Source organism: Microtus pennsylvanicus, chromosome 7 (genome assembly GCF_037038515.1).
Source record: "Microtus pennsylvanicus isolate mMicPen1 chromosome 7, mMicPen1.hap1, whole genome shotgun sequence".
Lineage (NCBI taxonomy): Eukaryota > Metazoa > Chordata > Mammalia > Rodentia > Cricetidae > Microtus > Microtus pennsylvanicus.
In genome coordinates this window covers 87,555,050-87,569,947 of record NC_134585.1, presented here as the reverse complement: position 1 = coordinate 87,569,947, position 14,898 = coordinate 87,555,050, and the positions used below count along the sequence as shown (strand labels likewise).

At 47.2% G+C, this 14,898-nt stretch overlaps 1 protein-coding gene across 1 annotated transcript in view; it reads right to left on the bottom strand.

Moving 5' to 3' along the window:
• Hadh (hydroxyacyl-CoA dehydrogenase) overlaps positions 1–14,898 on the bottom strand; it is a 34,581-nt gene that overhangs the window by 17,118 nt on the left and 2,565 nt on the right. Inside the window, exons 2-3 of the mRNA XM_075981324.1 lie at positions 641–769; positions 155–312 (exon numbers count right to left, since the gene is read on the bottom strand). Coding sequence (XP_075837439.1) covers positions 155–312; positions 641–769 — 287 coding nt within the window. The remainder of the gene's footprint in view (positions 1–154; positions 313–640; positions 770–14,898) is intronic.

The following is a 14,898-nucleotide window of genomic DNA, read 5'->3' as shown; positions in this document are numbered from 1 at the left end:
GACCCCTCCTGTGGACAAGGATGGGAGAAGGGAACCCAGCGGTTCTTCCGCAAGAGGTGCTGGGGAGCAGAGAGCTGGGTCTGCTATCAGAGCCGGAGGCTCAAGAGCCAGGACAGGGGCTTTCCGAACCCAAGCAGGAGGTTCGGTCACGTACTCGGCAGCGAACTTGTCCAGCCGCTGGAACAGCTCATTCTTCAACTTCAGATTCTCCACGACAGCCTCCACCACCAGGTCTGTGCTGTGCACAATGGAGGCGGCATCGGTGCTGGTGGTGAGGCAGCTCAGGGTCTTCGCTATGAACTCGTCGCCAGCCTAGGCAGACAAGAGGGGGAAGAGCGCATTCACTGGGCCCTGCCGGCCATGGTCTTGGGTGACCCCTGCAAATGGGTTGACCCCCGAGGGAGTCTCGACCCACAGGTTGAGAAGCACTGCTTTAGCGCCTCCCCCACAGCAAAATGGTGGACTCCTTCTGCTTTCTAATCAGCCCCAATGGAATGTTTAGTGGCATATTACATAGGTCTAAACAGGCATAGTTTTACATACACATTTAGCCACAAGCACGTGATAAGGTGAAGCCCCGCCCCCCACAAAGGTGGAGCCATCAGAGGACTGGTCTTAGGGACACTGATTAAGAACTTACCTTAGGGTTTTCTGCGAACTTCTTCTTTGCCATTCTTTTCAGACTGTCCTCAATTCCCTTCATGGATTTTGCCAGGATGTCGTCTGTTTGGTCCACCAAGACTACTGTATGGCCAGTTGCTGCGGCCACCTAATGAAAAAAAAAAGAGTTTAAAGAAAAAAGAGAGTCAGTTTCAATATTCCACATGACTTCTACCACTCATACTTCTTGCCTGGCATGGTCCTAAACCACACAACAGGTTCTCCCATGATGCAGAAGTGGGATGTGAAGGCCACAGACGGCCCTTTCCTATAGAACCCAACTAGCCGTTGTTCCAAAAAGAAGCTTGAATTTTCTCCTTAGAGCTGAAGATGGGGTGCAGTCCCACCCCTCTGCCCCCCCTTTGTCCCCTTTGTTTCCTGGCCTGCAGCCCTTAAATCAGAAGTAGGTGAAACTTAAAATTCTAATCACCCAGCCAAAAAAAGACTGTCCCCAAAAGCTATTTAATGACAAGATATAAAGGGAGCAAAGTCTATGTCACCCAGTTTAGAGCGGTGGGGATTCCCGATTTCCCGCCTTCTCCGTTCCCCCTGGGTGGGTAAACCCCCACCACCACCACCAGACACGGGTATACTGAGCAAAGTTAACAAGTTAACAAACACCAGCTTAGTTTATACAATATCAGCGTCAAGTCAACCCCTCTTTAACCAGGCTGCCAAAAGCTTGGGCGAGGACCATAGTCCTGCTCTTTAGACAAACTTCTGCTAGTTTGTCTAAAACATCGGTCATTGACTCACCTACACACAGGTGCAAGTCAATCAAGTCAGCATAGGAGCAGAAGGACACAGCTAGCCTACCACAGACACGATGTGACAGCCAGCACCAATGCGAGGCCCCTTGGGACCCACAGTACTCACTAGAGCCACGGCCTTAGGACCCATGGACACTGGTGGTGTGGAAAGAGGGGTGGACTGCCCAAGAAGTAAGGCAAAAATGGCAAGTCTTAAAACACTGTCATCATGGAAGATTCTTGAAGTTAATCAAAGCAGAAAATAAAGACAGAAAGGAACAGAAATAAATGAGTAGCAGGTAAAGGGCTACAGGTTCGAATCCCAAAGCAAGCTGTCCAATGCAAAATCAAGATTGAAAGGCAGGTTTCATAATACAATGACATCCAGGGTTTCTCTCACGTAGCCGTACAGGTCCAAGCCTGCATGGCCTGTGGGCTCCTTCAGCAACCTAATGCCTGAGAGCCGCAGAATGAAAACGTTGAGACTCAAGGACTGACAGATCAAGACAAAGGGGACAAGAAGGATGCATCATCTTGATAAAAGACAAGGAGCTCAGCTGTCAGCATAAGGCCAAACTCTTTTCCAAAGCAGAACACCCACGGCCCCAGCTCAACTTCTCTCCAAGAAGCCAAGGCCAAGAGCAAACAACTCGAATCCTGCACAAATCAGTCTCAAATTCAGTAAGTTCAAGGTGAATGGGCAGGGCAAATTTAGACACAGTATAGAATGGAGCTAACACAGCACCCAGTTTGCCTTCAGGAAGGCTGCTCGCAAAACCGACCCTGGGCTCACATCTGGAACTTGGGTGTAGCGCGAGTTCCCTCCATCCTCTGACAAAGCAGCTTATGCTGCTGCAGGCTCTCCCGAGACAGTGCAATTTGAAACGCATCAGGTAGCGGTGATATCATGTCCATCATCTAGTAAAAATCCTGGGTACCAAGTCTCTAGCTAGTGCCTCTATCGGCACCCTTTACACACTGGGCCACATTTTGCTGCCGAGGGAACTGCACGTGTCCAATGTGGCTGCGATGGGGGAGGGAAGAACCTTGCAAGCTCTTGCCTGATGTGTGGCATACTCCAGTGGCCCTTCCTCTTTGCCACTAGTACTTTATACCCTTTGTGGTAGCAAACTGCCACCAGGAGAATGACCGTGTGGGGTCCTGGGGTCCCTCCCTGCTTTGGGAAGGGCTAGTAGAGAAACTTAACCAAAATGAATACATTTCAAGTTCCTGGTTGGGCCAGGCAGGTAACTGAACTGCTCTGTGTTTGGCAGTTGTGATAAGTCACTTGACTTTGACAGACAGGAGTGATGGCCACCAATTCAAAGCCGGGACAAATAAGCAGCTGTCTTGGGGACCCTTTTGCTCTTGTCTTGGCTCCTCTGAAATACGATCCCAATGGCATTTGAAACAAGTGGTTTTCACATAGTTACTCTTGACTTCTGCCCTAGATCATTCCTCGAGGTGACCAAAGAGGATCCCTGGACTTCCACCCACCTGCATCCCAACCCAATGTCCCCCTCTTCATTTCTATCAGGAAACTGTCCAGGTCTGTCCAGCTCTTAGAGTCGGGTAGATTAAATACTTATGGCACAAGATAGTGCCAAGCTGATGGGAATAGCAACAGTGAGCAATGGTGGGGAAAGCCTCCTACATGGGGAGTTTATAATCTCAATTGTGAAAGCGTCAAACTACCCACAATGAAGCCTCGGGTCTACCAGTGCACCCACAATGGTCCAGAACTCAGGGAGCAAGCACTCACAGTGGCGCAGCACCCAGAGAACAAGCACCCACAATGGCCCAGAACCCAGGGAACAAGCACCCACAATGGCTTGCACACCAGGAAGCAAGCATTAATCCTTAAGGAAGTGGGTCTCCCTTGAGGTGAGACCGCAGGTGTTATTTCTAGAAAAGCATCTTCCCGGGGTCACGACAGCCACCTCTGGCTGACGTCACCGAGCACTTTTTGTTAGGTTTCAGTTGAGTGGTGCCAGCCTTGCATCTTTAAGCAGAGCAAAGGAAACCTACAGGTGGTGTGCAGGCAACTGGCCAAACACAGCTGCTCAATCAATCACGGGGAAACTACATCTCCAGGCAGTGTTCCAGGAGAGTGAAAGATGACATGCATGTTACATGATCATGTCAGGGTGACTCTGTGTAAATCACTAGCTTATGTCTCACTGATTCAGAAGACCCAGGAAGAGCTGACTGATACCAAGACCAACGCCATCTAAATGCTCAGGTTCCATACAGTCCCTTCCAACGGAAGGGCCCTAGAGACACAGGCCAGCAGCTACTTGAGGGCAACATCATGTCTTCATCTACCTTTGCAAACCTCAAAGCCAGGCCCATAAACAACACATGGCCTGGTACACACCACATGCTTCACACAATATCCATGGAATTAGGAGACCAGTGCTCCCTGCTTCCACCACTCCTCTCCACCCAGGCTTCATCACACACCAGTGGGAAATAAGCCAGAGATTTACAGAGTCACTCCGACATGATCGTGGCACCTCCATTGGTGAGTCAGTCTAAAGGGGTCACTGCAGAAATGGATGCTGGAGCTGGCAGTCTGGCTCATGCCCCAACGAAATCTAGAAAAGCTGCATGATTCTCACTGCAGACTAGCCTGACCCACTCAGGCAACTTAGAGTACGGCTAAGCCGCCAAGGCCTCCTGAGAGCCAGCATGCTTCTTCCTGAATTACTGGTGGGCTTTTTTTTTTGTACAGACCATTGGAAATAACATTCTACACCTACTCTCAACCAATAGAAAAACATAAATCCTTTAAAAAGGAGAAAAAAATGTAACAAGAACTGGAAAGGGCGTGTACTGAGAACCTGCTGAGCGCCAGGATCAAGGCTGCATTTTCCCAAGACTATTTCTGACTAACCCAACAGGTTTGGTGAAGCAAATAAGATCCATTTAGCAAAAGATGCCATCAATACAAAAGAGGTTGAGCCTTGCCCACAACTACTCAGTTAAGCCATGAAGCCAGGATTAAGTTCTGAGTCTGCTTGGCTCCAGGACGTGTCTTCCAGTAATCAGAGGCACACATGACATTTTGACTATCTGCTAAAATAATTAGCTTTCAAAATACAATCGTTATAAAATAGCATTTATAGACTAGAAACTAAATTTCTATTCTCTTTTAACTCAAGAAAGAGAATAGTAACTGTTACAGGCTTGGTAACAATACCACCACTAAAAGTCCTGCTAAGTAACGAATCAGTTTCCCCCACTGATGTTCTGATACACGTTAACAGTTCCTATAAAACTAACTTTACTGTTCCATTTGATACATGAAGAAAACGCAAACTTACAGAGAGCTGTATAACAGTTTTTCCTCTGAGATTAAAACACTGCACCTGCCTGATGGTGGTGGCACAACCCTTTAAACCCAGCATGGGAGAGGCAGAGGCAGAGGCAGGCAGATCTCTGTGAGTTCGAGGGCAGCCTGCTCTACAGAGAGGGTGCCAGGACATGCTCCAAAGCTGCATCCTGCAAGAGGAGACTCCTTGAGTGGGAAGATAAACAACTCAAAACAGCTTCAGGAAGTCCCTGAAACTGACCAAATTCTTTAGACCCCTCCCTGCCAGAGTAAGCAATGAAAGCCGAGAACCCCTCCTCAGACTCAACAAAGTCAAACAGAGGAGACTCCCAGGCAAGCTGAGCTGTACAAGAAGACTCTCAGACAAGACTAGCTGCCTGGAAGAAGCAGAAACCAGCTGAGCAGCCTGGAAGAGGTTCAGACCAGCTGCGGCACCTAGAAAGGACACTCTCCCGCTGAACTGTCTGCTATCTGTGCGGTGTGCTCCAGGTTTCCAGCCTTGTGAGCAGTCACCCATGCTGGGGTGGGCCCTGGTGATGCAGCTGTCTTTTGAGTCATTTCTGCTCCTGTAAGAAACCCCTCACCCATATCCCTGTAAGTAACCTCAATAAAAGCCAAGGTTCACCAAGTTGGACTTTGGTAGTATCTGTACTTTGGTCTGTCCTGGTCTCCCTGTCAGGAATGAGCAGATCTGAGTGCTGTATCCCCCCAGGAAAAGTTGTCACACAACCCAGAAATTAACTAGAACAATAACTCTACAACTATATGGCTTCAATCAAACATAATTATGACAATGTAACACTGTGCTGAGCTGGGAAGCTCAGTTCTATGGACCAAAAATCCTTACAAACTCATTATCACATGCCTGTGACTGCCCATCCTCCCGCTACCTTTCTTTTCTCAACCTTTACAAAATGTCACTGAAACAGGGGCTGTGACTTCACTTGGCACAAATAATATTATGCATGCAAAGGTAGAACGGGTACTGATGTCCCAGATCTCGTGAGTGCTGAAAACACACCCCCATATCATACAGAACACACTACGTTTAATTCCAGAATCGTTGATTGAAAAAGGGAAACACAAGTTATAAAATTCTTATAAAACCTCTGGGTTTCCCCCCACCCCACCAAAAAAAATAGATAAATAAGCCTGAAGACCAAAGTTCAAGAAACATTGTGTATTAGCCCCCTCTCATGCTGCTGCGATAAAAGCCACTTAAGGGAAGAAGGGCTTATTCTGGAGAAGTCACAGTAGGATGTTGAGGCAGCTGCTGCGTCCTACTCAGGAAGCAGAGAGTAGCAAATGGAAGTGGTCAACCGGCTTTCTCCTTTCTATGCAGTCCTCAAACCAAGCCTAGAGAATGGTGCCACCCACTTAATGGTGGGTATCCCACCATAATCAACCTATCATGATAACTCCCCACTGGTGGGTATCCCACCATAATCAACCTATCATGATAACTCCCCACTGGTGGGTATCCCACCATAATCAACCTATCATGATAACTCCCCACTGGTGGGTCTCCCACCATAATCAACCTATCATGATAACTCCCTGATGGTGGGTCTCCCACCAAAATGAACCTTTCATGGTAGCTCCCCACAGGCATGGCCTGAGGCTCCCAGGTGATTCTTCCTTTCCTTTTTCTTTTTCTTTTTTTTTCTTTTTTTTTTTTTTTTTTTTTTTTTTTTTGGTTTTTCAAGATAGGGTTTCTCTGTCTGTCTTGGACAGGCAATCTGTAGACCAGGCTGGCCTCAAACTCACAGATATCCATTCGCCTCTGTCTCCCAAGTGTGCCACCACCACCAGCAACTCTTTCTTAACAGTTGATCTCCTGGTGTGGTGGTTTGAAAGAGAATGTCCCTCACAGGCTCATGTATTTGAACATTTGGTTGGTGGTGCTGTTTCTGGAAGTTTAAGAGGTGTGTGGTCTTAGAGGAAGTATATCACTGGAGGTGGGCTTTGGAACTTAAAGCCGTCAGGACAAGTCAACAGCAAGTCATGGACCGGGAAGGAGCGTATGGGGCCCTACGCATCTGTGCTGAACTATTGGCTGTGGAAGAGGAGTCATTATCATCAGTGCCTGTTCTTCACTATTATTCAGGCACCGCTGCATAATTCCATGTTCATAATCACTCAGATGGCCCTGGTTACACTCAGTGGGTCACAAAAGAAAGTAAAAGGCATGAACATGGGAGAGGGAACTGGGGGTGCGGGGGACTTGAAATGAGTGGAAAGGAGATAAGAGAGGGTAGGGGAGGTGAGAATAACCAAGTGCAAGAGCAAACAAACAATGAAGAAAGTATGACCCAGGCAGTTAAAAGTTATCAAAACTTACACTCATAGGCTCTGCCTACACATGAACCCATTTGCAATAGAGAGAAATGAAAATAAAGATGAAATATCAAGTCATAACTTCAGAAGGTTACCCAAGGGCACACTGTACTTGAGTCCTCCCACGGGTGGAATCCCACAGTGGGAGTGCCGCACCATGGGATGGAGCAAGTCCACTCTTACAGTTCTAAGGGAATTTCTCAGGGTCTTATGTTTTCACTGTGTCCAATATGCGTAACTCACAACATCTGTGTGAACTGATGTTATCAGGGGGCTTCAGGCAACTGGCAGGCTCTTAGCTGAGGTTTGCAAGACTCGAATACACCAGGAGCTGGAAATCCAATGCAGTGGTGATGGGCGTGCTTAGCATACATGTGGCCCTGGGTTCAGTCTTCAGGACCAAAAAGAAGCGTGTGTGTGTCTGTGTCTCTGTGTATGTATGTGCACGCACACACACATGCACACACCTGTGTGTTACAATTATTTTGTTTAAAGTAATTAGACCAGGGGTTTGAGAGATGGTTCAGTGGTGAGTGCTTGCTGTTCTTGTAAAGGACTTGAATTGGTTCCCAGCTCCCTCTACTGTTACGGCTACAGGAATTACAGATAATTGGCTACTGTAGTCTGAATAGTTTTCTAGCCAAACCTTGTGTTCAGCTTTGGTCCCAATGAGTAGCATAGGAAGGGAAGACCAGAAGATTATGGGAATGGATGCATTAGACAAAAGCCTTCTGCAGGAGGGGTCCATCTCTGTAGAACAGGACACTATAAAGTGAGGGTGGCTCTCTCTTGCTTCTCTCCTGGATGAATCCACCTTCCCTCTCACACTTTCGCAAGGGTTGAAGCAGGACAAAACCTTCACCAGATCTGGCTGCCTGCCCTGGGGCATTCCAACAGACAGAATAAGGAGTTACGCAAACTACCTTTCTTTAGAGGAATAGAAAACATATTGAGACAGTGGCAGCTTCCCAACAGTTAATGCATGTTCATCCTTCACTGTGACATTTTATGTGGAGGTGGGAGAACAGGGTGGACCTTAAACAATGGCTGCAAAGTCAGTATACAAGGGAAAGCCGACTGGTAAAAGGGAAGGCTAGAAAACCCCATGTTAGCCCAACAAAATGTGGCCGCTGGTGAGGGTTCACGGGCACTCCTAGCTGATGACGACTTACCTCCAGCTCACTACAGCACTAAATACCCATCCTTATTAACTTTGGTCACGACATTTGCACAGGAAGCACTTTACCCACTAAGTCGCCTCTCCGGTCATCTTTAAATTTTGTCCAACAGTTTCATTGATTACTAAAAAACCGGTTCAAATGCTAGCATCTCCACGAAGTCTTTCAACCGGTATCTTTTGTTTCAAACCTGATAGCCAGGTGTTTACTGCTACTACTTTCCACCAAAGCAAGCTGTTTCAGACGGGTTCTTAATGTTTGCTTTAATGTTTAAAATCTCTAAACTGATTCGGTCTTTTCCTTGAAGCAACTGTTCAAGCTCAAACACTTCAGAGCAGGGTAACCTGAGCCCACATTTTTTCCTGAGTCACGCAGCACTTCCCCCTTCCCCAATCTGCACCCAGGTTTCCTCTGCCAGACACGTTCTTTCCCCTTCACAGCCCAGCACAGAGGCTGTCCCTCCTTTAACGAAGCTCCTCCCTACGCTGAGAGGAGGAAGTCTCCTCACCATTTCTCTTCTGCTGTACAGAAGCAGCAGATCATCTATGGGAACTACTGCGGGAGAAAAATCACAGTTGAGCGCCGAGCCGCCGAGCCAGCGAGCCAACCGCTCTCAGTGGCCGCTCCGTTACACAACGGTACCTCCAACCCCAGGATCTGAACATGAAATGGCAAGGTTGTTTTGGGATTTTTGTTTGTTTTCTCACTAAAACTTTCAAATTTGTTCAATAGGCGGCAGGAGATATTCCAGCTGTGACAGATGAGTGATAAATTAAAATCTGAGGAGTTGGCCAACAATACTTTCGATATTGCAGCGATTATTGGAGGTCCATTGCATCATCCGCCCCAGGTTCTGAAGTCACTGTCACTACAAACACAGCCCTGGGTAGTTCAGGCACGCCCCTATCCACAGGACAACTGGAATTTCCAGTAGCTGTAAATTTCATATACCTAGAGCTATACACACCATCCATCTTCTCTCTCTCTCTCTCTCTCTCTCTCTCTCTCTCTCTCTCACACACACACACACACACACACACACACACACACACACACACACACATCCTTTTTCTTCATCATTAGAAGGTACATTCTATGGTCACAGTATCATTTTAACTGCCTAAATGTTTTCCCGGGGAGATTCTCCTTTGAGAAGTATGCACCATGCTCTCAGTGGAGTCTACTTTCTTCCTCGATGCCTCTGACTCTTCGCTCTTGCATTTTAAAATCCATATTTAAAGGTCTTTACAAACTAAAACTCTATTCCAAAAAATAGAAACACAAGTTTCCTTGGGCTAAGGATATAGCCAGCAGTCTTGGATTCGACCTCAGCCCTAACCCACTCTTCATCAAAAAGCAAAGCAATTATTTTTATTATTTTTATTTATGCATTTGTGTGCCTGCCTGCTTGTCTGTATGTACACCATATACATTCAGGTGCTTGCAGAAGTCAGAAGATTGTGTGGGAGCTAGGGTTATAGCTAGTTATGAACGGCTCAATGTGGCAATCTCAGTCCCTTGCAAGAGCACCAAGTGCTGTTAGCCACTGATCCATCTCTCCAGCCCCCAAAAATGAAAATTTAAAAAGAACTGTAACATAAGCTATTCATGAGCTATTCAAACTCCCATCTGTGTGAGCGCATCAAGGGCAGAGTGGGCCGCCAGTAGGTAGCCTTCTTATGATTAGCCATTCCTACCTGTATTTCTTCCTCGGCAGATGACAGGTCCCTCCGGAGCAACAGCCACATCTTACCTGCCACCCAGCCTAGTGCCCCCCAGCACAGAGAGACTTCCGAATAATAAGAGCACATCTGCTTTTCCAAAGTCTCAATTGGTAAATTATTTTAGAAACGAGTGTTTAAGAAACCATAACTGCTTTTTGTTCTTAGAAACCCTTTACCTCACCTTACAAGACTCCCCACATGTTTTAGAATTGTGAGAAATCACATTGTTGGCATGAGAACAGTCAGAAACGAGACAGGAGTTGAGGGCGGGAGCTACTCTGTGGCCTTCCACCCCTAGAGGCTAGAATGCAGCTGGGAGGGCAACCGCAGAGCAAGCACTGCGTGCTGCCTAAAGAGAAACCCAAGTTCTTTATGCCCTTTGACAGCCATGCCTGTGATTTCCAAGTGGACTGTGTATAGTTCACTCTAGTCTAGCCGGTCAATGTGTCACGTCCTGTTTACCAAAGGAACCCTGCTGTTTGTGCCTGTCTGTCCGGCACACAGACCCAGCGATTCCTCCCATCGTGTGGAGAACCAAGACACCTGAGTTTCTTCACTCCTATACAGAGATCAACAAAGCTTTTACCGACCGGGGTTACAGATACCTGGCATGGTGGCCGAACCCAGCACCTTTCAAATGTTTTTAGCCATGAACCCCTCCTCCCTAGAAAAGCTTATGGCTGACCAGTAACCAAACCAAAGGTCAGAGAAGAGGAGAGTCCACTAGAAGCCTCGTGGGTCTGCTAAAGTCCACCCGAGAGCACACTGCAAAAATCCCCAAGTGTTGCATCTATTAGAAAAGCTATGGCTGGGGGATGGAGAGATGGCTCAGCGGTTAAGAGTACTGGTGGTTCTTCCAGAGGACCTGGGTTCAATTCCCAGCACCCACATGGCAGCTCACAACTGCCAATCACTCTACCTCCAGGGGATCTGACACCCTCACAGAATACCAATGCACATAAAAGAAAAATAAATAAACCATTTTTAAAAAGAGAGCTATGGCTAAGTGCCCTGCAGAATCAAACCTTTAAACTTGGGTGTCTGATTTGGAGTGTCCACAGAGGACAGGAAGCTAGAAGGGGCCCATGAGAGAAGAGAGAAAAAGGGGCCTTAAGGAAGGGAGGAGGCAGGATACACGTGATACGAAAGCAGAGGTGGGAGAAGTACTGGGTGTTGGAAGTCTAAGTGGGGATGGGGTCAGGGAGAAAGGAGATGTGGGAGAAGGGAGAAAGGAGAGGTAGGAGAAGGGAGAAAGGAGAGGTGTGGAGGAGAGTTGACTAAGAAACTGATGATGAAAAAAAAAAGAAACTGATGATGTACGAAAGCCCGATAGAAACCCAATACCTTGTAAACTAATGGTGGCGCACGCCTTTAATCCCAGCACTCGGGAGGCAGAGGCAGGCGGATCTCTGTGAGTTCGAGACCAGCCTGGTCTACAGAGCTAGTTCCAGGACAGGTTCCAAAGCCACAGAGAAACCCTGTCTCGAAAAACCAAAAAAAAAAAAACTAAAGAATTTTGAACAGAGGTGCCCTGCATGGGTGCACAATACTGTGCCCAAAAGACATGGGTTATTAAATGAAACTCAGTGCCAGGTGTGGAATACCGCCTTACAAGCTACGGCTGCAACAGCCCAAACAACACAAGCTGTTGCCAGGACTCTTGGTTGCCCGCCATAACTAAGATGCTATTGCTGCGGACACAGCGCACTTTGGTTGTAGGGCCTGGAGAGACGAAGCTGAATGTGGCCTACAGTCTTCCTTCTGGTTGTCTAATTTTCACAGGACCAGAAAGAAGGTGCTGTGCTGGCTACCAGCCGAGGAAAGTCATCAGTGGGCTCCCTCTAGACCTACGTGCCACGATAGAGCCACCTGACAAGAGGTGTCGCCTGGCCCAGTTGCGGAATGACTGCTCTTGGGACAAACACCTGTTTTATGATCTGACCTGAGACCTGCTCTACCAGAGGTGACGCATGCCTGGTACTGTAAACCTGATCAAAAGCCTCTGGCCGGTCCCAGGCCCTAGAGGAAGGTCTGCTAACTGGACATCTCGTCAGCAACCTTCTAATGTGATGTGTACGCACACAATTCGTGCCGCTCTCAAGCAGTGACCAGGGACACTTCACCTCCCGGTTAATATCGACTGATATCTGGTGCTGAGTAGAAGCAGTGGCTAAGCGTTCAACTCTGAATAGGACATTTATATGGACACACACACACACACACACACGGCAGGGGTGAACTGGAGGAAAGGGAGTATTGGTATTTCCTGGACACTGTGTGGTTGCTACATTCATGAGCGTCTATCAGCTACGGTTACCTGCATAAGATCAAGCCAGAAAATATTCCAGCATAGTTGAGTGATGAAATCATGGGGCTCCATACCCATTGGCAACTGATGGCTACTGGGGAAGGGAGAGGCATTTTTCTTCAGGAATGTGGTCGCTCGTAGGTTGCCTGAGCTCAGCTGGATAGTTTCACACCCATGCGCACACAAGCAGTACTGAATGTATTTAGTAGGCTATTCAAAGAGAAGAGGCTGTAGAAGCAGGAGAGGGATCTGGGGGAGAGAGGACCAAAATATATCGTGTACATGTATGAAATTATCAAAAATAAACGAAAATGAAAACAGCAGCTATGTATTCATCAAAACTGCACACATGGAAATGTAGAAGAATTCTTACGTATTGTTGGTGGAATGCAAAATAATGCCATGAGAGATTCCTCAAAAACTTAAAAATGGTATTACTGGAGAATCATTAGTTTCAGTTTTAGGGTAGACATTTGGGGGATTAAAAACAGATAAAGCCACAGATCTCTTTGGGAGGTAGCTTATGGTATCTCCTGATAGCTGCATAATTACATTAATGAGGGGTGGGATTTAGAAAACAAATTAAGGCAACAGGGAAGAAGGCTCAGCAGGTAGTGGAGCTTGTGGCCAGACCTGACAATCCGAGTTCAAACCTCCAGGACTCATATGGCGTAGAGAGAAAACTGACTCCTCCAGGTTTTTCCTGGCCTCAGTATGTATTTCCTGGCAAGTGCATGCGTGTATATGGACATGCACACACATTCTCTCTCTCCTCTCTCTCTCTCTCTCTCTCTCTCTCTCTCTCTCTCTCTCTCTCTCTCTCTCACACACACACACACACACACACACACAAATGTGAAAGCCGCTTTAAGAAAAGGATTTCAGTATCTGGGGTGCAGGCATAGCTCCAGCACTCGGGCTTCCTGAGTTTTATCAGGGCACCACCTGTGGTCCTGACTGTCAGGAAAGGATGGGGCTGGGAGTGTAGAGTAAACCAAGGAGAAGCAAGGCCATTTTTGGTTTTGGTTTTTTTTCCCATTATTTTTTCAGTGTTGTAATAAACAAGACTTTTTTTATTTCTTGGTGACTGCTGTTTAAGCCACTGAGAACTCCTGCCTTATATTACAGTGGCCTGCATATTCGCTGTAAGACACTGAGGGCAAACTATCTGGAAAGCACACACACACACACATACACACACACATACACACACACAACTATTTGAAGGCTGTGTCCTCAGCTCCATGACTTTCCTGGGCCCGTTGGAAAGCAGGCTCGTCCAAAGAGGAAGTATTTTTAGACAAGGGTCCCTCAGAGCTGTAAAAATAGGCCCAGTGAATAGCACACTTGTCAAAGACCCTAGTGCTCCAGCCAAAAGACCAAGCAACCCTGCCAGGCAGAAGCATGCCGGATTTGTGCATGATGTGTTTTGCAAACGCATCCTAATATTTGAATCAGGATCTCTGAAGCACAACTTACATGGTAAATCCAAGAGAGAAGCATCAACTGGCGCAACACCAGTCTCTTGGCACGTCCAGCACATCTCCAGAGAATGTCTCTCGGAACCCTACACCAGGGGGGCTGTACTTCATCCACACCACAGTCTATCCTCCAACTCCCAGTGTCATAAAATTATCATCACATCCGACTTCTGACTACTTCCCAATCCTAGCACAAATATTCAAAGGCAGGCGCTGTCCTCTAACTTCCAGAGGTTCACCGTGGCGCGTGCATGTTATGCGTGTGTGCGCATTCGTGCATGTGTGCATGTGTGTGTGCATGCATGTGCATGTGTGAGTGCGTGCGTGTGTGTGCATGAGTGTGTATGTGTTTGCGCATGCGCATTATAGTGTCTGTCAAAAGATCAGAGGATAACTTTTGGGAGTTGGTTCTCTCCTACCGGGTTTCATACTCCAGACTAGCCAGTCCTTGAGCTTCCTGTCTTCACCTCCCATCTCGCATGGAGGAATGCTGGGATTAGTCACACAGCTTCATCCCGGAGATACAAGCCAGCTCATCTTTGGATCGTTGAAAAGTTCACACATGCTCAAACACACACACACACACACACACACACATGCATGCGCACCATGCACACGCGCACACACATACAAGCACACAAACCACACAACTTCGGGGGCTTTCTTTGGTAAGATGAATTTACTCCTAATCTCCACCAACTCAAACTCCCACCCCCAAAGTGTAAGACGCTAAACACACTGAGCCAGAAAACGTCCCTCAAACACTGTTCCCAGGCAGCGCAGTCATTCAATGAAGGGTGTGAGCTTTCTGGACTCTTATAAAAACAGCCTCAGTAAAGCTTCCACAGGGCTCTTCTCTCCACCTGAGAAACATGGAGCTTTCAACTTCCTCCTTCTTTCTTTACATAGCAAAAGGCAATCTGTCTCCACTCAATGCTGCGAGCCTCTTTGCTAGCCTAAGCATCTGGCTGAAGATTAATTGGCAGTCAGAACCAAATCAGAATCATACAAGAGGCAAACACATAAAACAGGTCAATGTTCTTAAAGACTAATCTGCAGTCTAAGAGGTTTCTTTCCCCCTTAATTAAAAACAAACAAACAAATGGAAGGCAATGTAGACACTCTTA